At 37.5% G+C, this 25,795-nt stretch overlaps 1 protein-coding gene across 7 annotated transcripts in view; it reads left to right on the forward strand.

The window, feature by feature from the left end:
- DIAPH2 (diaphanous related formin 2) overlaps positions 1–25,795 on the forward strand; it is a 921,502-nt gene that overhangs the window by 420,169 nt on the left and 475,538 nt on the right. For all 7 annotated transcript variants that reach the window (XM_055106523.2, XM_055106524.2, XM_055106527.2 and 4 more), the window contains one exon: positions 9,297–9,536. In XM_055106523.2, coding sequence (XP_054962498.1) covers positions 9,297–9,536 — 240 coding nt within the window. The remainder of the gene's footprint in view (positions 1–9,296; positions 9,537–25,795) is intronic.

A 25,795-nucleotide genomic window follows, 5' to 3' on the forward strand; every position in this document is an offset into this window, starting at 1 on the left:
TCCCACTGACTTGTCCTCCAACCTACCTCCCACAGAACTGAATTTGGTACATCATTGTAATTATGTGCTGTACCTTTACTAGGAAAAAAAGCACAGATTTTTGAAAGCTCTGGCAGTTAGAACCCTCAGCAGGAGCTTTTAGACTCTTCTGAGTGTCTTTGCAGCTCAGCTGTTCTCAAACCTCAGAGCTATGGAAGTTCCCACTTGTCTTGCACAGGGGATGGAGACCCATACTGTGTGTATCTATTAAACTAACACATCTTCTGAGGAAAAGAAGGCAATAATTAATTCTCTTAGTAATCGTACTTTGTTTTTCTGACTTCAAAATTATCCATATTTTTCAATTAAAAACATCCTAAAGCTATAATCTAACAAAAAATGTTGAAATTGGCTTGGGCGTAGAAATCTTCATAATAGGAAGCACAGATGATGTGATATTGCGGACAGCACATTTAAATTTTTTTTACACAAATATATGAAGTTGGGAGGAGAGGATTTATGCATATAGTTGGAAGTACAACTATAAATTTACTGTGCTTTTTAATTTTTTTAAAGCCTCATAAGAGCTTATGAGCTATAAAGATAGCTTAACCAGGTGAAAAGAAAATTCTTAAAAGCTTTTTTTTTCCTTCCACATATCATCAAAGGCAATTAGTTTGGATAGAAAATTGTAAGTCCTCTGTTCCATTAATATCAAATCATTTTTCACTTTTGCATATTCAGTGTGAAAATTGCATTTTTCTTTATTTTATATGCCTGCATTTGGAGTATTAAGTGTTTTGATTTGTAATGCCCTGATTGTTTCTATTTTCATTACTTTTGTAAATATTAGTGCTAGCTCTTACTTCTAGATATATATTCATTTTATCTGAGGAAAAAGCTGGTTTAATAATTTTGAGATCAGGTAAAAGAAAACTCACCATGACTCATTCTCAAATACATGTATTTATATTCTTATCCCTCTTACTAACTTCTTATAATCATTTTTTTGTGACAGAATTTCTTATTTCCATCAACTTTTGCAATAAAACAAGGTAAAATAAAACCACCTGAAAATTGAATATTCAAATTAGGTCAGTAGATGTCAATTAATTTTGCTATTGATTGGTTTTCATTAAATTTTTAAAAAATCAAAAGTTAACCCTTTCATTTTTCCCCTCCACATATCACTAATTCCTAACACCACCATAGAAATTTTTATGGCTGTGTCCAGGCATGGTGGCTCACGCCTGTAATCCCAACACTTTGAGAGGCTGAGGCGGGTGGATCACGAGATCAGGAGTTCGAGACCAGCCTTACCAACATGGTGAAGCCCCGTCTCTACTAAAAATACAAAAATTAGCCAGGCATGGTGGCGGGTGCCTGTAATTCCAGTTACTCAGGAGGCTGAGGCAGGAGAATCGTTTGAACGCAAGAGGCGGAGGGTGCAGTGAGCCAAGATTGTGCCACTGCACTCCAACCTGGATGACAGAGCAAGACTCCATCTCAAAAAAAAAGAAATGTTGATGGCTGTTCTTGGCCTCAAACATGTTTTCAGAAAGGTGTTTTAAAATTCTTGCCTAACTTTTTAGTGTGATTCTTCTGAGTTTATAGTGCCTTTTGGGACACACAATGTTATTGTATTCTTTCTAGACTAAAGACAAGTGAATGGTTGTTGACGGGTAGTTTCCACATATTTTTATCTTTGGGGAAATATTCTCTACCAGTACATCATTATTTTTCTTTTTTCTTTTTCTTTTTCTTTTTTTTCTGAGATGGAGTCTTGCTCTGTCTCGGCCTTCCAAAGTGCTGGGATTACAGGCGTGAGCCACTGCGCCCAGCCTACATCATTATTTTTCTGATGTAGAATCAGTTTTCAACACTCAATTTTTTCAAGGCTTCAATTCACAGATTAAGTATGGCCCTTTTCTCTCATGACATCTAATGTACGAACATTTGGCATTGACTCCATATAGTTGGTACACTTGTATTGATTATTTTTTCCAGGCCTGGTACTGGATTTGCTACAGAAAGTATTAGAATGAGTATAAGTAGAAGAGGTTCTGCCCTGGAGGAGGTTGTTGTCTCGAAGAAGATAAAAGTCTTTACTTTATAAGGTGTCATAAATGCCCCTGCCTTATTTCCACAACTCCAGGCAGAAATCTGGTCAGTATTGACTCAATCTCATTTCTGTAGGCAGTTCTGCCTTCTATTAAACTTAAGTCCATTCTCCTTTAATGTGGTTTCATGATCATTCTTTTTGTTATAGTCACAGATACAAAAGGATTCTGTATATTCAATGGGCAATGGATCAAAAGAGTAACTATTTGGAAAAAATACCTTGTAGCAAATATATATTTGTTACAAATTTTTCTGTTAATTCTAATGAATTCTTAACATTATATTTTGAAGAGACGGGGGGATCAGTTTTTCTCCCATATGTTAGGCCTTAATGGAATATGTCTTAGAAGTGAAAAGGAAAGATGATAGAAATAACCCTAAAGGCCACACCTGACCATAGGAGTGCCATGTGGCCATCTCCTTTTCCGTCACATATGATTTTTACATTTGTGCTCTTTTCCTTTCTCGGTGGATTCGTAGGTTAGTTGGGTAGTAGATCAATATTCATGAGCTGCGTAGGTACTGAAGTGTGTAAAATTCAAATTATATAAACAAAACTGTGTCTAACTCTTTGGGGAAATAACCCACTTGTAGTTGCTCTCACTAAAGCTGTCAATGCACTTCTTTTATTTTTTTTAATATAGTGAAGATCAGCTAAAGAAATGAGAGCCACTTGATGTGATTTGATAGACAAGTACATCGTAACACAAATAAATCCCCTACATAATACAATACCCTGGTCAGCATCCCACAGCACTTCAAGGAATGAATTATAAAACAAAGGATGCCAGTCAACTAAAATGCTGCAAGGGACCACAACTAAATACAAACACACATTTCAGCAGAGTTTTTATTTTATTTACTTATATCACTTAGGTGCACTCAAGTGCCTTTATGAGACATGAGCCTTTTAATAATTGTATCTGTGGCTGGGGATGTTGCTCAGTGCTTCCTACTATTTCTAAGCTTAGTTATCTAGGACATTTCCTTCCATATCCAAATCCTCTGATGGAGTTGCAACTGTTTCTATCAGTGTACACTGGTCTGATCGTAAAAATTCACACTTATGGTTGCAAAAATTCTGTGGTTATGATCAATATGTACTGGTTTGTGGCTTTTGTTAAGAGATGCACATGTATAGCTTGCCTCCTACATCATCTCTTGATTTTGTAATAATACAATTTTAATAATAACATTTCTAATAGTAGATGTATGTTATGAATTAAAAATAGCTAAATAAAGCATGATATTTACAGTGGATAATGAGAGCTGTTCTTCACTGAGCCCTGGAAATATATTTCTTAATTTTGAATGAGAGAAACTTTATGTTGGGTTTGGGGGAAAAGATAAGGACCCCGGTTTCTTCATACTGACAATTTCTGAAGATGAATAAAGAATGTAATAACAACAATAACTATTGTTTTAGGGTGTTTACATCATGTCAGTTACTATGACAGGAGTGATACACATAGTATCACATTTAAGTTGTAATGCATCGTGTATAGATGATTTAATGAATACATTTTCATGATGAGGAAGTAACTTAGAAACTCCAGGTAACTTGCAGTAGGTCATACAACTAGAAAGTGAGGCCCAGTGGGGTCACTTACATCTGAAATCCCAGCACTTTGGGAGGCCCAGGTGGGCAGATCTCTTGAGCCCCAGGAGTTCAAGACCAGCCTGGGCAACATGGCACAACCCCATCTCTGCAAAAAAATACAAAACTTAGCCAGGCATGGTGACATGTGCCTGTAGTCCTGGCTACTCGGGAGGCTGAGGTGGGAAGATCGCCTGAGCCCCGGGAAGTCAAGGTTGCAGTGAGCTGTGATCACCCTACAGCACTCCAGCTTGGGCAACAGAGTGAGACCCTGTCTCTAAAAAGTAAAGTGACAGAAGTGTGGCTCAAACCTATGTCTGTGTAACTACAGTGTCGCTGTTTCTCCTACTGCAGCTTACAGTATGGGTCTGGAGAATGCAGATAATTGTTTCCCCCTCTTTCCTGGGTTTAGAGAAAAAAATTCTCCTAAATCCTATTCTTTAAGGAAAAGCTGTATGGGGCTCTGAATTTGGGCTAAGATTGGGCCTTGGCGGTATTGTTGGGGTGACCTACCTGGAAGCTAATGAATGACCTTACATGTACTTCCTCTTTCCCCACATCAGCCTGCTGTTATACCTCTTGAAACTATATGTCCTCTTCTTGACCCAGCATTTTACTGAATATTATGTTTCCTATTTATATGAATGAAGCCATTCATTCATTTTACGATGGTTTATTTTCAAAATCACTTTTCATCTTTATCATCTGCCATGTATCAAACCTTGTTGTAGGAGATGAATCAATGAAGAATTTTTGCCAGATCAAAGGGCAACTTTGAACCCCTTACAGTATACAACTTCTCCTGAAAAGCAGGCTGACTCATGATAGATTAATATCTAGTAATACTGGTTCAACAAAGTTAATTCCCTAACATTTCTGGTTTGACATTATAACTGAAGACATTATTTTGTAGAAGTAGAATATTACTGTCAGCTATTAATTTTGTTGAATAGACAATTGTCCTACTTGGGAAAAGATCTGGAAAATAGTCAGCTAAGGAGTGCTTTAAAAATCAATCAGCACATATTGATATACTCAAGACTCTGTGCTAGGTGCTCCACAAGATGCAGCTTTTGACTCCTTTCTCCTTTTTTTCTCTATGCAGTCTCTGTATCAATGACCTTACCTCCCATAGCATCTATTCAGATAACTCCCAAATCTGCCAACTCCAATACTTCTAACCCCTAGAACTATAGTTTCAAATCCTAGCAGATATCATAATAATAACAAAAACTCAACATGTCAATAAAGCAATTTTATTATTTCCCTATCATGGAGGTATCATTTTACTATTTTTTAGAGGATTTGAGAGGCATCAAGGAGAACATTTAGTCTATGTTAGTAATCCAAGCTTGAAGTACATAAAATTATGAGTTTCTATATGGTGAGCATGGAAAATAAGGGACGACTCTCAGAAATTCTGCAGGTTAAAATATTGGTAAGGATTAGTACTATTATAAATAACATTGTGTTTACTGTGACTTGAATATCACTTCAAGATTTGGGGTCTTGAATGGGAAAATAAGAGCATCATTGTTAGAAGTAAGATGCCCTATTTGCCGGGTGCAGTGGCTCACGCCTGTAATCCCAGCACTTTGGGAGGCTGAGGCGGGTGGATCACAAGGTCAGGAGATTGAGACCATCTTGGCTAACACGGTGAAACCCCGTCTCTACTAAAAATATAAAAAATTAGCCGGGCATGGTGGCGGCTGCCTGTAGTCCCAGCTACTCGGGAGGCTGAGGCAGGAAAATGGCGTGAAGCCAGGAGACAGAGGTTGCAGTGAGCCAGGATTGTGCCACTGCACTGTAGCCTGGGCGACAGAACGAGACTCCGTCTCAAAAAAAAAAAAAAAAAAAATGATGCCCTATTTGATGTCTGAGAAGATGGTCAGCTGAATTTACTTAAATGCTAATACAAATTTTTCGTAGCAGCCAAGCAATACTTTTCCTTTATGGAACTAGTGCTTTTTACTCTACCTTCTTCCCACAGCTGTAGAGGCAGAGCCTAAAAGAGAAGAAAGTAAACGTATGGATCATTTATTTTGACTCCCTTCTTTTCATCAAAACACGACCGCTTTACAGGAATTTCTCCCACTTTACGATGGGGAAACTAAGACCAGAAAATTAGGCAGACTGTTTTTACACAGTCAGCTCACATGACAGTTTCTAAATTCAGTCTCATTTGACTTAGTTGCTGCTAAGCTACACCTACCTGCCCTTGCTGACTTAGTCCCTGATTGGCTTACTGGAATTTAAGTAGCAGCAGATCAGGGAAAGCAAATCCATCTACTCTCATTCTCTGAAACAAGCAAACAACCAGGTGACAAACTGTACCAAATTAGCACTTCCTTCTACCTTCATTATTGCCAACATTGTTCTGCCTCACGGCAGACTTCAAACTTTGGAGCCATCTTTGACTTTCTCCTGCTATAACTGGTCGGTTACTAAGTCCCATTTATTCTTCCTTAATTCTATCTTTTATATCCATTGTTTTCTTTATCTTCCTACTGTCAACATGCTACCTCATTACCTGTTTCTTACACCATTTTGCTAAATTCCTGATGGTCTCCCTGCCATTAATCTCTCCTTCAACCAATCATACTTACTGCTCCTAATAAGACTCAAGAGGCAGTGTGGGGTAGCGGTTGAGAGTCTGGGGTCTGTAGCCCAAAGGCCTGCATTCAAATCTTCAGGTTTCCAACATAAAATTTGATTTTGTGCAAGTTACTTACTATTTGTTTCACTTTTCTCATCTTTGGAATGAAAATAATGATAACCTTTTCCTAGGATTGTTTTGAGAATCAAATCAGTTAATATATAAAGCAAATGTTGAAAAATGTCTGGCACAAAGTACTTAATAAGTGTTAATTGCTGTTAGCATTGTTACCATCATTATCAAAGCATACTTTGGTTATGTAATTTCAATTGGAGCTGATATTTTTATAAAAATATCAAATCCATGTTCTCTGAGTTTGTAGGCCAAACATTGTAGGCTAATACAAAACATGGAAAGGATAAGAATATGATTGAAGGCACATGATATTGGGACCAAAGAAGACTAAAAGCCCACATATGCCTAAGGGTTTTGTTCCTTGTCCATCTGGGACCAAGGGCACCCTGGTGAACAGGGCCCCTATAAGCTCTGCAAAGTATGGCCAGGAGAGCAAGTGCATGGTCACTAGTAGCTGCTCAAAGTAGCTCTGTAGCTTTTTTAGTCATCAGGGAGACTAAAAAACTACTCCCTAAACGTAAAATGATAGAAAACCTGCTTCAGTGCTAGTGTTGGCCAGTTACCAGTAAAAGGAAAGGAAAAATAAAGTGGGGAGGGATTTGGAGACAGAGGTAGAGGCAGAAATGAAGGCAGAAAAATATATAGAGAAACTCAGAGTGATTCCCACACAAACATACACAAAGAGACCTGCAAATTCACGGAGACATAGACTTTGATGCGATTAGCTTCCACTTCTGTGGCCTTTACCTGGACTCTTTAGATACATTGTTTCCAATTCTACCCCTAGGTATGTATGTCATATATACCTAGCCTATAAACCTTTTCTCACACCATTCTCTCTCTCTTTACTTTTCTCACACCATTCTCTCTCTTTACTCCCTCCTTCCTTCCTTCTTTCCCTTTCTTTCTTTCTTTTTTTTTTTTTTTTTTTTTTTTTTTGAGACAGGGTCTCACTCTGTCGCCCAGGCTGGAGTGCAGTGGCACAATCTCGGCTCACTGCAACCTCCGCCTACCAGGCTCAAGCGATTCTCCTGCCTCAGCCTCCTGGGTAACTGGGATTACAGGCACTGTGCCACCACCACCATGCTAATTTTTGTATTTTTAGTAGAGACAGGGTTTCGCCACGTTGGCCAGGCTGGTCTCAAACTCCTGACCTCAAGTGATCCTCCTGCCTCTGCCTCCCAAAGTGCTAGGTTTACAGGCCTCAGCCACCGCGCCCGGCCACTTTTTTCTTTTAGTGTCAGTTCTATGTGTGCTTAAATTTACACATGCATGCACACACCTATACATATATTTTTTCATGTGTATTTCCTCTACTGTGAAGCCTTCATTAAACACTGTAATCATAAGAGTTTAAAGTTTTTTCTTCTTCCAGTGAACACCTCCAGAACTTAATTTCTTTTTACCTACCTAAAATCATGTGCTGGCTTTTTCACCAGCAATAGTTTTCAAGGTTCTATGTTGAGTTTCAGACTATATTGTAAGCTTTTTGTGAATAGGTGGCGTGTTTTATAGTTGCCATGTGAGTACTGAAGAAATAGCAGTACAATTTGTATAATAATACCCTGACCAGATAAAAAAAAGTGAGTCATAAGTGATGAGACCTACAAAAATACAGTAACAGGTAGATATTTCATCATACTTTTGTATATCTGCCTGTGAAAAGCATGAAAGCATATAGGAGGATTAGTAGAAGGCAGAGGTTCATATTTGGAGAGGCAGATGTTCATGGTTAATGGGCAAATTCGAAGAAGAAAAATAATGGGCTATGTCTTGATTCTGTATTAGAGTAGATATGGTCTGCCCAACAGCTCATCTGCTGCTTTTGAAAGGTACTTTGTGGTTTAAAAACTTTTGTTTATGTCGTCAAATTCTCTTCATATTATCTGCAGATATGTTGGTGTCTAATCTGTACTTGGCATTTGTATTTAAGGAAGTAGGCTATATATACAAAACCAAATGTAATTAGGAATGTTAATAATTTATTTTCACTGTGTGCATGTGTCTGTGTGTGTTCATGTGTGTCTACCTCTCCCCCACCTCCCTCCCAGAATTCATTTTGTGAAGGAAAACTAGTTGAGTAACTTGGAGCTATAGGAAATTAAAAACTAAAACAATTATTATCATAGTAACTATACCAAGTGGAATATTTAATGTGCACCAGTGCTATGAAACAAGTAATTAAAACCAAATTTGAACTGTATTGAAGAAAACCAATATAGAATTCTTGCATAATGTACTTGAAAGTAAGTTCATGTGATTTTACTATCATCTAATTACTTAACATCAGCATCTGTCAAGTAGGTGAAATTCTTTAGAAATTCTTTAGAGTATATATAAATAATATATTTTATGAATAGAAATCATAAGTTTAAAAATTATTAAATACTCAATCAGAGCTAGTCTTCTGATTTCAAACAGCATAGTAATAGGTAATTTCTTAGGAAATGTTCCAGTTGTATTTTCTGTCATCATGTACATCTTTTATCTGCGGCCCAACTATTCACTCAACTCAATTTCATGTTTATAAATTTTCCTAGTTCACCTCAGGGACAGATTTTGGCAGTTTGAATGCTATTGATGGCTAATGATTATGCAATTAACATATAGCAACTGTTCAGCTTCTATAATATTTTATTAATGCCATAAGGATGATTTATTTTTTAAAAACCTGTATAGCCAACTGCCTTTTAAACTTTGATAAAATATTTCTTTGGAATGTTTAAAACAAAAAAGATTTTTAAAATCCCAGAGCAAACTGACTTTATGCAGAAGTGTTACAGTGTTGTCTATGAAATTATCCCCACTAAAGAGATAAAATAAGAGGCATTAAATGTATATTCTCATAGGGTATTTCTTATCTTACAGATGAGCTCTGTGAAAATGTTACAGCCTCGTCTCAGTAGTATCCTGTTCAAGCTCACATTTGAAGAACACGTAAACAACATCAAACCAAGCATCATAGCAGTAACTCTTGCCTGTGAAGAACTGAAGAAAAGTGAAAGCTTTAACAGACTTTTAGAGTTAGTTCTTCTTGTTGGAAACTACATGAACTCAGGCTCAAGAAATGCCCAGTCTTTGGGATTTAAGATCAACTTCCTTTGTAAGGTAAGATGACATTTTATAATGCTAATTTACAACAATAATCTTCTTGTCTATGAAAGGTAATACTGCAAATAGCAATCGTACATAAACCACAAAATTGTATGCTTAAAAAGGGTGAATTTTCTGGGATGCGAATTATATCTCAATTCAAACAAATAATTTTTTAAAATTTTAGTAAGATCTAAAAGACTTGAATATTCTTTTGGAATACAGTACTTAACATTTGCTGATTACATTTTACTGAAGTTTATAGACAAAAAAATCCCACTTTTATAAACTAGATGCAGTATTGGCCAGGCGCGGTGGCTCACACCTGTAATCTCAGCACTTTGAGAGGCTGAGGCGGGTGGATAACCTGAGGTCAGGAGTTCGAGAACAGCCTGGCCAGCATGGTGAAACCCCATCTCTACTAAAATTACAAAAATTAGTGGGGCGCGGTGACGGGTACCTGTAATCCCAGCTACTCTGGAGGCTGAGGCAGGAGAATCGCTTGAACACGGGAGGCGGGGGTTGGAGTGAGCCGAGATCATGCCACTGTACTCCAGCCTAGGCAACAGAGCAAGACTCTGTCTCAAAAAATAAAATATAAAATAAAATAGATGCAGTATTATATTTCCTTTACATTATTACTTATATCGTTCTAAAAAGTATCTGACAAACTAAATTTAATGAGATAAATAGCCAGAAATTTATTTTTGAATATAGTTTGCTTATTCTACTCTAAGATAATAATACTCTTCAATGTCAAGTAGTGTTGTACACTGGTATCTAGTGCATTAACTAAGAGGTAAAAAAGAAAATTGAATAACAATCATCTTGTTTTGATTGGATCATTTAATAATATTTTTGAGACTTATGAAAAGCAAACAAAGAAACAGAGAAGCCCAAAAGTGCTTGTATATGTCCATTTTTAGGCTAGAGCAAACCACCTTATTCAAAGAAAAGATCTGTCTGTTATAGAAGCCTGAAAACACTCTGAGGTGAAGGCCTGTAAGAAAGCTAGAGACGAAAATAAATCTGAAAACAAGCAATCTGTCTTTGACAACTCACCATTCTTTCACTCTTTTTTTTCTCTCACATCTGAAAATATTGCAGAACTTTGGTTAGTTCTTGAAGTATATTATAATGAGAATCCCAAATCTAGCAATGGATATGAATTTCTTTTCTATACATGCATTAAATTGATGTTCATTACATATACATGGACTAGCACTTTGATATGTATCAAAAATGATTTGATCTTGGTAGTTCTAACCCAAATAGACATAAAGAATAACACTTATAGATAATAATAGGATGTACAATAGAATCGTGAATATCTGTTTACTCCTGATATATTTTTGAGGGCTGTAAGGAAAGAGAACAAGGAAAATACAGAAGATTATCTGGAAATGCTGGATTTTGTGAAGAAAACATTTTTACCCCCATCTTCTTGTGATATTTGGGGACATGTAAAATCATTTCATAATGCCAGAGGGAATAAGGCAGTGCTTGTAATAAACTGTACTAAATCATGCCAGATTTATAGGATGAAATAAAGTATTTAGGACTTTAGCATTGTATTGCATACCATATCCCCAATGTTAATAGAGTCATCTCTACCATGGTGCTACTTGCCTAGAGTATATGCTATATGCATACTGAGTGAATCTAAAAGTGTTCTTGCTTGACAATTATAAAGAGATTATAAGTTAAAATATCATCAGAAATTTGTATTAGATACCTATTTTGCATTTAATTCATATAAAAATATTTAAAACCATTCTAATTTGAAGAAATATGGACCTTATAAGTGTCTTAATTTCACACTATTCAAATTAATTACATGAACTGATTTCTTTGAAGCAAGAATGAATAAGTCATTTATACATAGGAACAAAAGGTTACGTTAATCTCACCGAAGGATTTTACAGTTACATCTTATATTTTGGAGAGAGGCTTCTTTCTGTCATCTACCTGTCAAATAAAAGTTCTTCTACACAACGCTGATCTGACATCTATCACTAGAGGTATGCTCAAAGGATTCAGCACAAAGATTTTTGCCAACTTCAAATAAAATAAAAAATAATCTTGCGGGAAATACTATCATGTAGCAATAGGTGTTCCAAAAGTGAAAGAAGTGAAGGTTTTAAAATCTGTCCCCCAACTCACCCCCCACTTTTCAGTAAGATTTTTATCTTCTGGGAAATTTTCTAGGAAAGCAGTTGTCATTTAGAAAGAGAAATATCATACACATGCATGATATTCCCATAATGTATAGGATTCGAAGGATGTTCCTGGAATACAAAGGATTGTGAGTAAATGTAAATGTCTAAAATGACAGAAATTTTCTGAAGCACGTAGAAATAGTTAGCTTAGTTCTGTATTATGTTTGAAATAGAATTAACTAGCTACTGATGTATGATTAGCTAGAATTGCTGTTTAATTTCAGTTGTATTATGAAAGATTACTTCGTTGATTTTTCTTAGTGATTGCCTTCTTAAAGAAAATAGCAGGGGGAATTTCCCTCATAGAACACTGATTATGGTTTTAAAATGATACCATTTACTCTCCTAAATTTTTCTAATGATAATTTCTTTTCTCAGTGATTTTAAAACTAATCCAGTGCTTTTAACAAGAAGCTATAGAGTATGTTAAAATATTCACCTAGGTAAAAAGGAGGCATGTGGTTAAACTTATCAGATGTATCTTGTAGTAAGGTAATATAAAAATTTCAGATGGTCACAGTTGGCTGTTATGGTATTTGGGAAGAAAAGGAAAACAGATGGATTAACCAAAATGTCAACACTAAAGGGTATCATTATTGTAATTACTACCTTCACCACAAAATGCTTTGTTAATTTGCAGCAGTGAATTATCACTTTGTGAGTCACCAAACCAGTGTGCTGAACTGTAATAAAAATCATTTCAATGAAGATGAGCTCCCAATGTTAGCTTAGCCTGTTGGTTATTAAAATTCTAACCAATAGAAATGCTACACTTCAAGGCCATTTGTTCGTTGTTTTTTTTTTTTCAGTACGAAATAGCATATATAATCTGCATAAGGACAAAACATTTTAAAATACTTAGCATTCCCTATATACTAAGCTTTGTGGGTTTATCAAATAAGGATCTTTGTTTGTAAGTATCAGAACGTGACTCTGCCTGATTCAAGCAAAAAGTGAAACTTGCTGGAAGGATATGAAGTAACTAAGCCAGAAACTGAGGAAAGACTAAAGAACTTGCCCTTTAAAAGAACAGCAACTGTGACAGCTTTGAGAATTCAGGTAGCAGGAATGAATGAAAAGTCTTTTTAGGATGTTGCCTTTGGGATATATCAGCTCCAACCATTTTCCTTCTCCTTTCCCTATGTTTGATTCAAATTCAAATTATGAAGAGAGCCTAATGAGCCCGGTGTGGATTACAAGAACACCCCTTGTTCAAGGGAGAGCAAAAAACCCTGATTGACAGTGCTACCAAAACTACCTGCCATGGAAGATTGGTTATGCCCTAAAGGGTGCTGTTACCAAAGACAGGGCTACCAAAGGTTAGGAGCAGGTAAAGGGATATCAGGCAGCTCTAAACAAATACAAAATAAAACAGATGATCTATTCATCAGAGGCCTACCAACAATAGAGAAGATACACAGAAACCTCAAGAAGCTTGTGGTACAGTTGAGTAGCCAGGAAATATACATACACAATATTATGTAATGTCACAAGGTACACCGTCAATGAGGGCAAAAATAAATGGCCACTGAGATGAGCAGTAGTTCAGGGAAGGAAGGAATCTTTGGTGACTGGGCAGTGCTGGTAAATTGAAAAAGAAGAATCTTGAAGGATAGGTAGGATTAAGAATCTATAACTTTACAAAAGGGGAGAACATTGTGGCTTGGAACCTACGTTTTAACTTACACTTTGCCAATTACTAGCCAAATTTTCCTGACTAAGTCACTTACCTTCTCTAAATCTCAATTTGAGATTGAATATTTCTTGAATATTTCTCCCTTCACTTCTTGTATCTTTTTTTGGATTTCCTTGCATTGGGCTTCACCTTTCTCTGGTGCCTCCCTGATTAGCGTAATAACCAACATCCTGAATTCTTTTTCAGGTAAATCAGGGATTTTTTTCTTGGTTTGGATCTCTTGCTGGTGAGCTAGTGTGATTTTTGGGGGGGTGTTAAGGAACCTTGTTTGGTCCTATTACCAGAGTTGGTTTTCTGGTTCCTTCTCATTTGGGTAGGCTCTGTCAGAGGGAAAATCTAGGGCTGAAGGCTGTTGTTCAGATTCTTTTGTCCCATGGGGTATTCTCTTGATGTAGTACTCTCCTCCTTTTCCTATGGATGTGGCTTCCTGAGAGCCGAGCTGCAGTGATTGTTGTCTCTCTTCTGGGGTCTAGGCACCTGGCTCCGGGCTGGTACTGGGGGTAGTCTGCACAGAGTCCTGTGATGTGAACCATCTATGGGTCTCTCAGCTGTAGATACCAGCACCTGTTCTGGTGGAGGTGGCAGGGGGGTGAAATGGACTCTGTAAGGGTTCTTAGCTTTGGTGGTTTAATGTTCTATTTTTGTGCTGGTTGGCCTCCTGCCGGGAGGTGGTGATTTCCATAGAGCATCAGCTGTGGTAGTATGGAGAGGAACCGGCAGTGGGCAGGGCCCTAGAACTCCCAAGAGTATGTCCCCTTTGTCTTCAGCTACCAGCATGGGTAGGGAAGGGCCATCAGGTGGGGCAGGTCTAGGCACGTCTGACCTCAGACTCTCCTTGGGTGGGTCTTGTTGCGGCTGCTGAGCGTGAGATTCCCAGCTCAATGGAGTTGTGTACCTACCGTGGATTATGGTTGCCTCTGCTGAGTCATGCAGGTTGTCAGGAAAGTGGGGGAAAGCCGGCAGTCACAGGCCTCACCCAGCTCCCACGCAATCCAAAGGGCTGGCCCCACTCCCACCATGCCCCCACTAACAGCAACGAGTCTGTTTCCAGGCAGTGGGCAAACAGGGCTGAGAACTTGCCCCAGGCTACCCACCTCCGAGCTGTGAAAGAAAAGGGCTTTAGTTCTTCCCCTGCCTGTAGAGTCTACACAGCGGATTCACGCCCTCCACTGAGTTCTGGCCAGGAGGCTTCTTGACCACTTCAAGGTGTTACAAAGATCAGCTGGAGACTTTCTTCTCCTTGTGGCTTTTCCCCTTGTGCCTCTGGCTGCCCTCCGGAAGGATCCCTATGATGCCAGGCAGGAATAGCCTGCTTGGGGACCCAGCGAACTCCCAGGGCCTTTCCTGCTGCTTCCTCTACCCCTGTATTTTGCTTGGCTCTCTAAATTGACTAAGCTCCAGGTAAGGTTGGAAACTTCTCCCTCAAACTAGACCTTCGGTTTCCCCAGTAGGGGTGTGTGTTCGGTGGTGGAGGATCTCCCTTTCCCACTTAGCAATTTGGGCACTCACAGTATTTGGGTCCTGCAGCAGCAGTCCCCTTCCTTCAGAGGGTCTGTGGGTCCTCTCGGGATTCCTGGTTTATCCCTGCAGTCGTTTTGGAGCTAAAATTCACAACGCAAGCCTCCGCACGCTTCTCTGTCCATCCGAGTTGGAGCTGCAATCTAGTCCTGCTTCCCGTCTGCCATGATCCTCCCACAAATTCATAAACTTTCTTAAAACATTATGAGAGTTTTTTGTGGGTTTTTTTTTTTTTTAGCTCATCAGCTATCATTAGTGATAGTATATACTATATATAGCCCAAGACAATTCTCCTTCTTCTAATGGGGCCCAGGGAAGCCAAAAGATTGGACACCCGTGATCTAGAATATCTATAACATGTAAAGCCTCATCTAGAGGCCATTACATGGTATTAGTGACAAAGTATCATACCAACTATACAAAGGAAACATCCATCTCCATCCATTTCCCCCATAGAAGTTGTTAGAAGGAAAGTAAAATAGGTTCAGCTTTATTGTGAAATAGAAAATTACCGCAGAAAATATGCTTTGTAAAGAAAAGTGACTGTTGTCTATGGTAGTAAAATTTGGAAATCTGTAATCCACACACACAAAAGAATCTACAAAAGACCTTAGAAAAAAGTCATATGTAAGTACACGCAAAGTTTTGCAGTGTCTAATCATTTCTAGCTAAAATAATGTGGACTATGTCCATATAAACTCAGAATGTCAGCATATGAATACATCCAGTCTAACCTCTTCAGTCCACAAGTGAGAAAACTGATGCTTGTAGAAGCAAAATACTTTAGTCAGTGTATTGTTCAGCTTGGACTGACATAACAGAAACCAAAGGCTGAGTGGCTTAAAGAGGAGAAATTTATTTTTTCACAGTTATAGGACTGAAAGCCTAAGATCAAGATGCCAGCAGGGTTGGTTTCTGGTGAGGTCTCTCTCCTTGGGTTACCATATGGCCACCTTTTCACCGTGTCTTTACTTGGCATTTAATTTACTGTTTTCTTCCCCTTTGTCCTTCACAAGACTCAGAACTCGTCAAATTTGGATGTATATTTTATTCTGCATTATATCTCCAGTGTCTATTATATGTGAAGCTCTCAATATATTACTACAGATTGAAAGTCAGACAATTTGATTAAATAGAGGATTTGTTATTAATACTCAGCATGTGTTAACTTGTTTTTTAAGTTAGAACATTTTGTTCCTCACAGATATAAAGGGCATATTTTTGCCAGCAAAACTGTTGAATATGTAACTGTAAGATTTTTTATGCTTTATTTGTAAAGACGCAAAAATGTGTTGTTTGCTGTAAATCTAAATCAGCAACTCATTATTAAATATGGGTTATTAAATAAATTAACATGAGACTATTAATTTAAAACCAAAGATATTTTAGAAAATAATCACTATAGGATGTACTGAAAGGGAACCTAGCAACGATCAATAAATCCTGGTCAACAGTCCATGCATTTGTTTGCCTGTGTTTTTATAGTTTATAAAGTGTTTTCCTTGTGATTCAGGGAGGTTAAGTATTATTGATCCCACTTTGCAAATTAGAAAACTAAAGCCCAGTGAGGTTATATAATTTGTCCAAGATTCAAAAACTAGTAAAGGTACAAGTTGGGGCTTACATACAGGTTTTCTGTTTACAAAATTGTGTAGCACCCTGCCTCTTATTGCATTGTAACAATGTTTGGTTATACTTGGCTCATTTCAAGGAAGCATTATAGAACCAACTCTGGCACTTACAGTATTCTGAAAATGGGGAAAACCTCATGTGAATTTTCTTGGCTCTCTGGCATGAAACTTAGAATCTATCTTTTTTATTTTAATTCAGCTTGGTGTAACTGTAGGCCTATCAATAGGAAGTTTCTCATCTTGTAATAGATTTTAATGTATCCAAGCAGCAGAGCCTATATATTTGCAATAAAATAGCATCTAATAATTTGAATAATTGTGGAGCTATCCCTTGGTGTTGTATAGACTGTCAGAGTATTTTAGTTTTGTGTAGGCAAGGTTGACTGCTGTTTTCAATATTTTACAAATGAGGATCTGCTCTCCAGAGAGATGGCTTTACCCAAGATCACTTAGTGATGAAGGCAGAGTTAGGATCCAGCTTTTCCTGGGACTCAAACAAATGATTTCAGTGGATCATGCTATTTTCAGAATTTTCATTGACTCTTTTGCTTCACTGAAATATACTTTTTCCTATCAGACAATATTTAGCATTAATTGAATTTGAGGGAGATGTGGTTGATAATTTGCTGAGAAGAAAATGACTTTGTGGGTTATAATTTGTCTTGAAAAAAATTATGTGAAAGGGAAGATTAGACTCTCGATCATTTATGGAGGGGGATGAAATGTTAAGCCCTATTTCCAAACTTTTATTTTTCTCCTTGGGGGTCCTTTAAACTTTCCTTTCTGTGGAGCTATTTGCGGGAAAGAGTTTTCATTTGGTGATCTCTCCTAGTCGCTGGTTGCTAATCAGTGATGCAAGATTCTATGCTACACCAAATGCAAAGGAACATATTCATGGTATTTGCATTTAAAAATGTCATCATATAATATAGTGGCATGCTGTACCATTTGTTCATAATTCATTACCAGTGGATACAAACATTTCAATTTAAGGGTCTGTCTGTGCCTCATTATATTACGTTGAAGCAAGAATATTCGCTATAGTTTAGACCTCTGAAATAACTAAGCACCATAGAATGACACAAGAACAGGATATCATTCTTAATTTTAAATAGTTTCCTTTGTTCAGCTTATGTGATGGTTGACCTTTATTTAAGTCCATTGTGTTTCATTGTACTGTGCTTACTGGGCTCTCATCATTGAGAACCACTGAATAGTTTCTTGAGCTTAAAGATGAATGTTACACCGTTGTGATACTGTCAGTGGTGACATTCTGGATTCAGTTTTTATAGTTGTGTCACAGGTTTTTGTTTCCTACACTTTTTCATGTAAATCAATACACCAAAATATGTAATTTTTAAAAGGCAACCATTAATACTACTTAAGTTAGTAAATCTAGAAGTATTTAAATGTATAGAACACTAAATTTTTTAAAGGAAAGAATTCTCCATAAGGTCTTTTAATTGCTGTATGTTATTCATTGTGTATTCTAATGCACATGCCGTTGATCTGTGCATATGGACTTGTGCACGTAGGCAAATGGTAATAGTAGAAGATTGCTTCAGTCATCTGATTTCTCCACTAAATCAAGATACTTGGATACCAGCTCAGAAATCCAATCCAAAGTCCTCACCTCTAATGCCCTTCATTGCCATTTAAAATCTGAACCAAACACAGGCCACTTCTTTTGAGTTTATCTTCTTTAAAATGCAGCCCTCTAAGAGTTGGAAACAGACTATCATGGCTCCTTGATTTTGTAATCCTATGAATACGCTACTGTGTGCTTTGAAGATTGTCCTTCAATTAGCAAGTCAGTGCTTTATCCCACTTCTAAGATGTCAGCTACCTGGTCTCCTTGTGTGTCTATATAGTATAGTGGTGCACTTACAGATTGACTACTTAAGTAGAAAGAAAACTTGATGAAGGTAATATGTGTCTCTGTCTTATGAGGTGCCATCTTCTAAAATGATAGCCTCAATTTTTCCAAATGGTCATACATCTTCTAGATTTATATTAATGTGGAGATGCATTATATCTTTCTTGTTCTCTGTAGCCTACATTAAGAAATTGAAATGAGACAAAACACTAACTTTGTGGTAAGCTAATTACAGCAGAGGGAAAAATATATGATCATGTCAGGCATAGGAATTAACAAAGTTTATAGATGTACTTTTAAAAATTGCTATAGTTCTAAAAGCTTATGTGTCTCAAAATATCTTTTTGAAAACTTGAGCTCTGAGTGAAAGAAACTAACTCACACCTTTATTCTCCTCCTTGCCTTTTAAAATATAGAGGTCCCATGAGCTTATTTAAAGATCTTTTTCTCTAAGTTGAAATATTCATTAATTTACATTCATTGCTGCAAATTAGCTAGTACTTTAAGTGTAACACTTGTTTGTTTTCTCAGAATTTGATTACATCTGTTTAGACAAAATCATCACATTTACAATACTGTAGGTTGTGTGAAAACTTGATTATACTCCAAAATTTTCAGTTTGTTAAATTCTCTAGAGAACAATAGTTTGTAAATGTAATTTGTCTGATGCAGACTTGATTAGTATTCCTTGTCAATACTGACTGCTTTGGAGACTCATGGGATTTTTTTCTATTATTCTTATGTATGTTAAAATTTTCTGTTGCCTATTACACACACACACACACACACACACACACACACACCTCCCTTTACCTGTGATTATTAATATTGTGAAGCGTATGCTGCTATCTCTGATTTTAACTTATATGTTACAGTTATGTCTGCCTCCTAGATATCTAGATAACTTGCTGTGAGGTGTATATATGTATATACATGGGACATACTTGCCTTGAGTACTAGTAATGCCTCGTTATTATACACCTCTCTGCAAACACATGACCTTTTTGTTATGGAAGAGTTTTCAACTTTTGAAAGTTTTGTATTAGGGGAAGGACCAAGGAAAATAAAATAAGAGCCAGATGAAGCCAAAAAGGGTGTGTGTGCATATGGGTGTTGAGTAAGAGAGACAGGGAGATAGACAGAGACAGAGAGATTGAGACACAGAATGAGAGAAAGATAATGAAAGAGTCAGAAGGGTTGGGGTGATTTTCACCATTGGATAATCAGAGAGAAACAGGATTGAGTTAAATGTTCCTTTGTATACATCAATTGACTCATAAAGAGCATTGAAAAATGCAAACTGGCCGGGCGCGGTGGCTCACGCCTGTAATCCCAGCACTTTGGGAGGCCGAGGCGGGTGGATCACGAGGTCAGGAGTTCAAGACCAGCCTGGCCAAGATGGTGAAATCCCGTCTTTACTAAAAATACAAAAATTAGCCGGGCGTGGTGGCGGGCACCTGTAATCCCAGCTACTTGGCAGGCTGAGGCAGAGAATTGCTTGAACCCGGGAGGCAGAGGTTGCAGTGAGCCAAGATCATGCCACTGCACTCCAGCCTGGGTGACAGAGAGTGACTCCGTCTCAAAAAAAAAAAAAAAAAAAAAAAAAAGAATGCAAACTAAGAATTACCAAATTATATTCCTTATCTTCTACCAATAATAAGCATTAAAAAGTCAACCATATATATTTGTGTATAGAACTGTAATGAAGGGTATAATTTGTTTTCTGTAGAGAACTCACCTATGGCTTAGTTTTTGACTCATTAAATACAGATACATTTTCAGGAAATAAGAAAATTAATGCATCTGTATTTTCTTTCATTTAAAAAAAATTATCCTTATACAGTAATACAAAAAATGTAATCAAATTAATGCTGTGTCACAGCTATACTTGTTGAAGTCGTTGTGACTAAACAATAATAGATACAGTTAATGGTTGAATAGTGTAACTGGCAGAGATGAATACTCCTCTAGTTAACAAAAATACATTTTTTTTGTTCTTGATGAATACCCCATATATCAGGAGCAGCAATAAGCATTTTCAGCGCTAGAGCAGACAAAAAAATGATGATTTATGGAACTAGCTGTAGGTCTTACTTAGTTCACCATGAAGACTGTTTTCATAGAGGATTTAAATGAACCCAGCTGGCTTAGTATTCTGTGAATTGCTATAGTCGTTTTCTGAGTATAATCTTATGACTGATTTTGTAATTCTCACAGTAGGGGAAAGTTGACAACATGAATGGCATTTAGTGAATATAATTAGTAAGTCTGAAAACAAAGGCTTTTTTATTCTATGAAAACTCTGTTCGAAGGAGATTTTGACCCTGTATGAGACTGTTCCAAAAACATAGCTACCATGACTAAGTCTGACCAGTCATCTTACAAGCTGATTTTCCTGTTAAATGAAGCCTTCCTAGTGAAGGCATTGCACAACCTTAACAAGGAGAGCTCATGTCCATGGAAGGAAGTTTATAAAGTAGCAGTTGATACTAAAATAAAGCTCTGTGATAATTTTAGAGAATCTAAGGATTATTTATATACATTTAACGACTTTTTAGTGAGTACTTGTGCAGCAAGTTGGCCACATTTATTGAGCCTTTACCCTCTGTGGAACCTTGTGCTAGATGCTTTGTGGGGATAAAGAGAAGTAAAACATACATCTCCAGTCCTTGAGGAGCTTATGAGCTAGATGCCAGATATAGAACATTGTAATGCTAAAGCAAGAGACAGGGAGAAGTGTGTGTGGGGACAGACAAATGGATTTTATATAATAGCACACATGAAAAATAAATTATGTTGCTCATAAACACTGGCTAACTAACCACAAGACAAGAAAGCGCATACTCTGTTAGATGATATCTATACTGTAAAGCTGCTCCACTTCTTTGGAAAGGAAGGAAAAAACAATTCCAGCCCCATTTCCAAGATGTACTTTTCTTCTCTTCCCCAAACAATGTCTTCAGTTTTGCTTTTCCTGCCTTCCGTCATGGGGACAAGCACAAAGCCTTGCCATTCATTATTTTCTTATCTTTTATTCTTTTTTGAATTTTAAATCTGAATTATCAGAATGCTCTCTTCCCTTTTATGCTACAATAAGAGTATCTTTAAAACTGCTTCTCAAGTTCCTAACATCTTTCTACATATAGTTAAATATTAGTATTTTAAATTTTTTGGATAAAATCAATACCTGTTCAAAAACAATAGTATAATGGTACTACTTATAACTATTGTATGTCTGTACCCCTCCCAATTCACTAATTAGTCACAAAAGTCAAATAATTTCCTTTTTGCCAGAGGATATCATGAGATTGTCTAGATAAATAAGAATGAAGAAACTTGTTATTTAATGTTCAGTATGAGGGATCACTCCAGGATGCAAGTAACCTACTATGAGGAAATATAAGCTTTTCAGAGGCTATTTAGGGAAAGGATCTCAATATTCAGATTTAAGCAACTAGCTAGATACACATATTAAAACAGAATCCTCTACTTAGAAACCTGTGCTGAGGGAAGTGGAAAAGTATTGTAAGTTATATGCAAAGACTTGGGGACAGATGGACATGCTTGATTCCAAGGATATTTCATCAATCACAGCCTGGCCCATTCAGATCACTTTATGCTTCCAAATTTCAGCTTTCATAAAGTGTACGAGAAAGGCTAGGGTACTCGTTGATTTCTTAAAGCATCTTCTTAGGACTTTGTTTGTTGTATTGTTATTTTGTTAGAAGTAAAATGTATTCATGGTCAAGAGAGACTTGAACCTAACCTATAATTTCTTGTAGTAACTTTACTGAGGTTTTTAACTGACATACTATAAAATTTACTCATTTTAGGCCAGGTGCGGTGGCTCACGCCTATAATCCCAGAACTTTGGGAGGCTAAGTCAGGCAGATCACTTGAGCTCAGGAGTTCGAGACTGGCCTAGGCAACATGGCGAAACCCCATCTCTACCAAAAATAGAAAAGATTAGCTGAGTGGGGTGGTGCGTGCTTGTGGTCCCAGCTACTTGGGAGGCTGAGGTGGGAGGATTGCTTGAGCTTGGGAGGTGGAGGTTGCAGTGAGCCAAGATCGCGCCACTACACTCCGCCTCAGAGACAGAGTGAGACTGTTATAAGAAAGGGGTCCTGATCCAGACCCCAAGAGAGGGTTCTTGGATCTCGCACAAGAAAGAATTCAGGGTGAGTCTGCAGTGCAAAGTGAAAGAAAGTTTATTAAGAAAGTAAAAGAATAAAAAATGGCTACTCCATAGACAGAACAGCCCTGAGGGCTGCTGGTTGCCCATTTTTATGGTTATTTCCTGATGATATGCTGAACAAGGGGTGGATTATTCATGCATCCCCTTTTTAGACCGTATAGGATAACTTCCTGACATTGCCATGACATTTGTAAATTGTCATGGCGCTGGTGGGAGTGTAGCAGTGAGGACAACCAAAAGTCACTCTCATCGCCATTTTGGTTTTGGTGGGTTTTGGCCGGCTCCTTTACTGCAACCTGCTTTATCAGCAAGGTCCTTATGACCTGTATTTTGTGCTCACCTCCTATCTCACCTGTGATTTCGAATGCCTTAACCATCTGGGAATGCAACCCAGTAGGTTTCAGCCTAATTTTACCCAGCTCCTATTTAAGATGGAGTTGCTCTGGTTCACATGCCTCTGACAAGACCCCATCTGAACAAAAAATTTACTCACTTTAGGCATACAGTTAGATGAACTTTGTTGTTTGTATACAGCTTTGGAACCTCCACTGCAATCAACCAGTGTGGTTTCCTCATGCCCCTGTGCAGTGGATCCCCACTCCTAGCTCGAGACAACTGCTGATTTGTTTTAAATCACCATGGTTTCGCCTTCTTCTAGAATTTCATATGAATGGAATCATACAATAATAGAGCCTTTGTGTTACTTTGTGTTGTTAGTGACTTTTTTCACTTAGTGTAAAGTTGTGGCATGTATTGGTAGTTCATTTTTATTTTGAGGTAGTATTCCATTGTATGGCTGTGCCACATTTTGTTCATTTGTTCATCAGCTGATGGACAGTTGGGTTGTTTCTAAATTTTCTGTTATACTTGTTGCTATCATCATTTATGTATAAGACATAAACTCATTTATCTTGGGTAAATACCTAGGAGTGGGAATCCTGGGTCATATGGAAAGTATAGTTTTAATTTTAAGAGAGACTGTTTTTCAAAGTGTCTATACCATCTTTTCTTTTCTTTTCTTTTTCTTTTCTTTTCTTTGTCTTTTTCTTTTCTTTTCTTTTCTTTTCTTTTCTTTTCTTTTCTTTTCTTTTCTTTTCTTTTCTTTTCTTTCCTCTTTCTTATCTTGCTCTGTCACCCAGGCTAGAGTGTAGTGGTGCAATCTGAGCTCACTGCATCCTCTGCCTCCTGGGTTCAAGCAATTATCCTGCCTCAGCCTCCCGAGTAGCTGAGACTACAGGTGCACACCACCATGCCCAGCTAATTTTTGTATTTTTAGTAGAGATGAGGTTTCACCATATAGGGCAGGGTGGTCTCGAACTCCTGACCGCGTGATCCACCCACCTCGGCCTCCCAGAGTGCTGGGATTACAGGCATGAGCCACTGTGCCTGGCCGTCTACCATTTTTCATTCATACTTATGATTAAATTAAACCACAATGATGGATTTCATATTTGGAATATATGAATATATATAAAAAGATATCTCGTATTCATGAGACTGGCAAAAAATATTAAATTCTGTTAATATAAAGTAGAGGTAAGAATAAGGGACAAAGAGAACTAATGGTGAGAGTATAACTTGCTAAATTCATTTTGGAAAACAATTTGGTACTATCAAGAAATGTTAAACCATGCACAGAAATGCCCCTTCTAGTGTATACACTAGATAAACTCTTAGGTAAGGACCCTGGAGACATATACAAGAATGATCACATAATCAAATAACACTATCAACAGAGTGAAAAAAAGGCAACCCACAGAATGGGAGAATGTATTCGTAAATAATATATTTGATAAGTGATTGATATCCAGAATATATAAAGAACTCCCACAACTCAACCACAACAAAACAACTCAGTTCAAAAATGGGTAAACGAATTGAATAAATATTTCTCCAGAGAAGATAAACAGATGGCCAATAAACACAGGAAAAGATACTTAACACCACTAATCATTAGGAAATTGCAAATCAAAACCACAATGAAATACCACTTCAAACATACTATAATGGCTACTATCAAGAAAACAGAAAGCAACAAGTGTTGGCAAGGATGTGGAAAAATTTGAACCCTTATGCATTGCTGGTGGGAATGTAAAATGGTGCAGCCAATGTAGGAAATAGCATGGCAGTTACTACAAAAATTAAATGGAAGTACCATATGATCCAGCAATTCCACTTCTGGGCATATACATAAAAGAATCGGAAGCAGGGACTACAGATGATTGCATACCAAATTCATAGCAGCATTATTCATAGTAGCCAAAACATGGAAACAACCCAAATGTCCATTGAGTGATGAATGGATAAACAAAGTGTGGCATATATACAATGGAATACTGTTCAGCCTTTAAAAGGAATGAAACTCTGGTATATGTTATAATATGAATGAATCTCCGTGATGTTATGCTACATGAAATAAGCCATATGAAGAAGGACAAATACTATATATTCCACTTATATGAGGTACCTAGAATAGTCAAATTTGTAGAGACAAAAAGTCTTTGTTTACCAAGGGTTGGGGGATAAGGCAGATGGGGAGTTAATGTTTAATGGGTAACAGTTTCAGTATAGGATGATTAAAACGTCCTGGAGATGGATAGTGGTGATGGTTGCACAACAGTGTGAATGCACTTAACCTCACTGAACTGTGTGCTTAAACATGGTTAAAGGCAAGCATGGTAGCCCACACCTATAATCCCAGGGCTTTAGGAGACTGAGGCAGGATTGCTTGAAGCCAGGAGTTTGATAGCAGCCCAGATAATATAGCCTGTAATCTCAGCACTTTGAGAGGCCGAGGTGGGCGAATCACTTGAGCCCAGGATTTTGAGACCAGCCTGAGCAACATGGCAAAACCCCATCTCTACAGAAAAATACAAAAATTAGCACGGTATGGTCGTGGGTGCCTGTAGTCACAGCTACTCGGGAGGCTGAGGTACGAGGATTACCTGAGCCTGGGAGGTTGAGGCTGCAGTGAGCTGTGATCATGCCACTGCTTTCCAGCCTAGGTTACAGTAAAATCCTGTCTCAAAAAAATAAATAAATAAAAAAGTGTTCACAGCAGCATTATCTGTAATTATATCCAAAACAGTGATTCCCTCACAAAAAAAAAAAAATGGAAACCAGATATTGAAAATATTCG

This window comes from Pan paniscus, chromosome X, assembly GCF_029289425.2.
Source record: "Pan paniscus chromosome X, NHGRI_mPanPan1-v2.0_pri, whole genome shotgun sequence".
Taxonomy (NCBI): domain Eukaryota; kingdom Metazoa; phylum Chordata; class Mammalia; order Primates; family Hominidae; genus Pan; species Pan paniscus.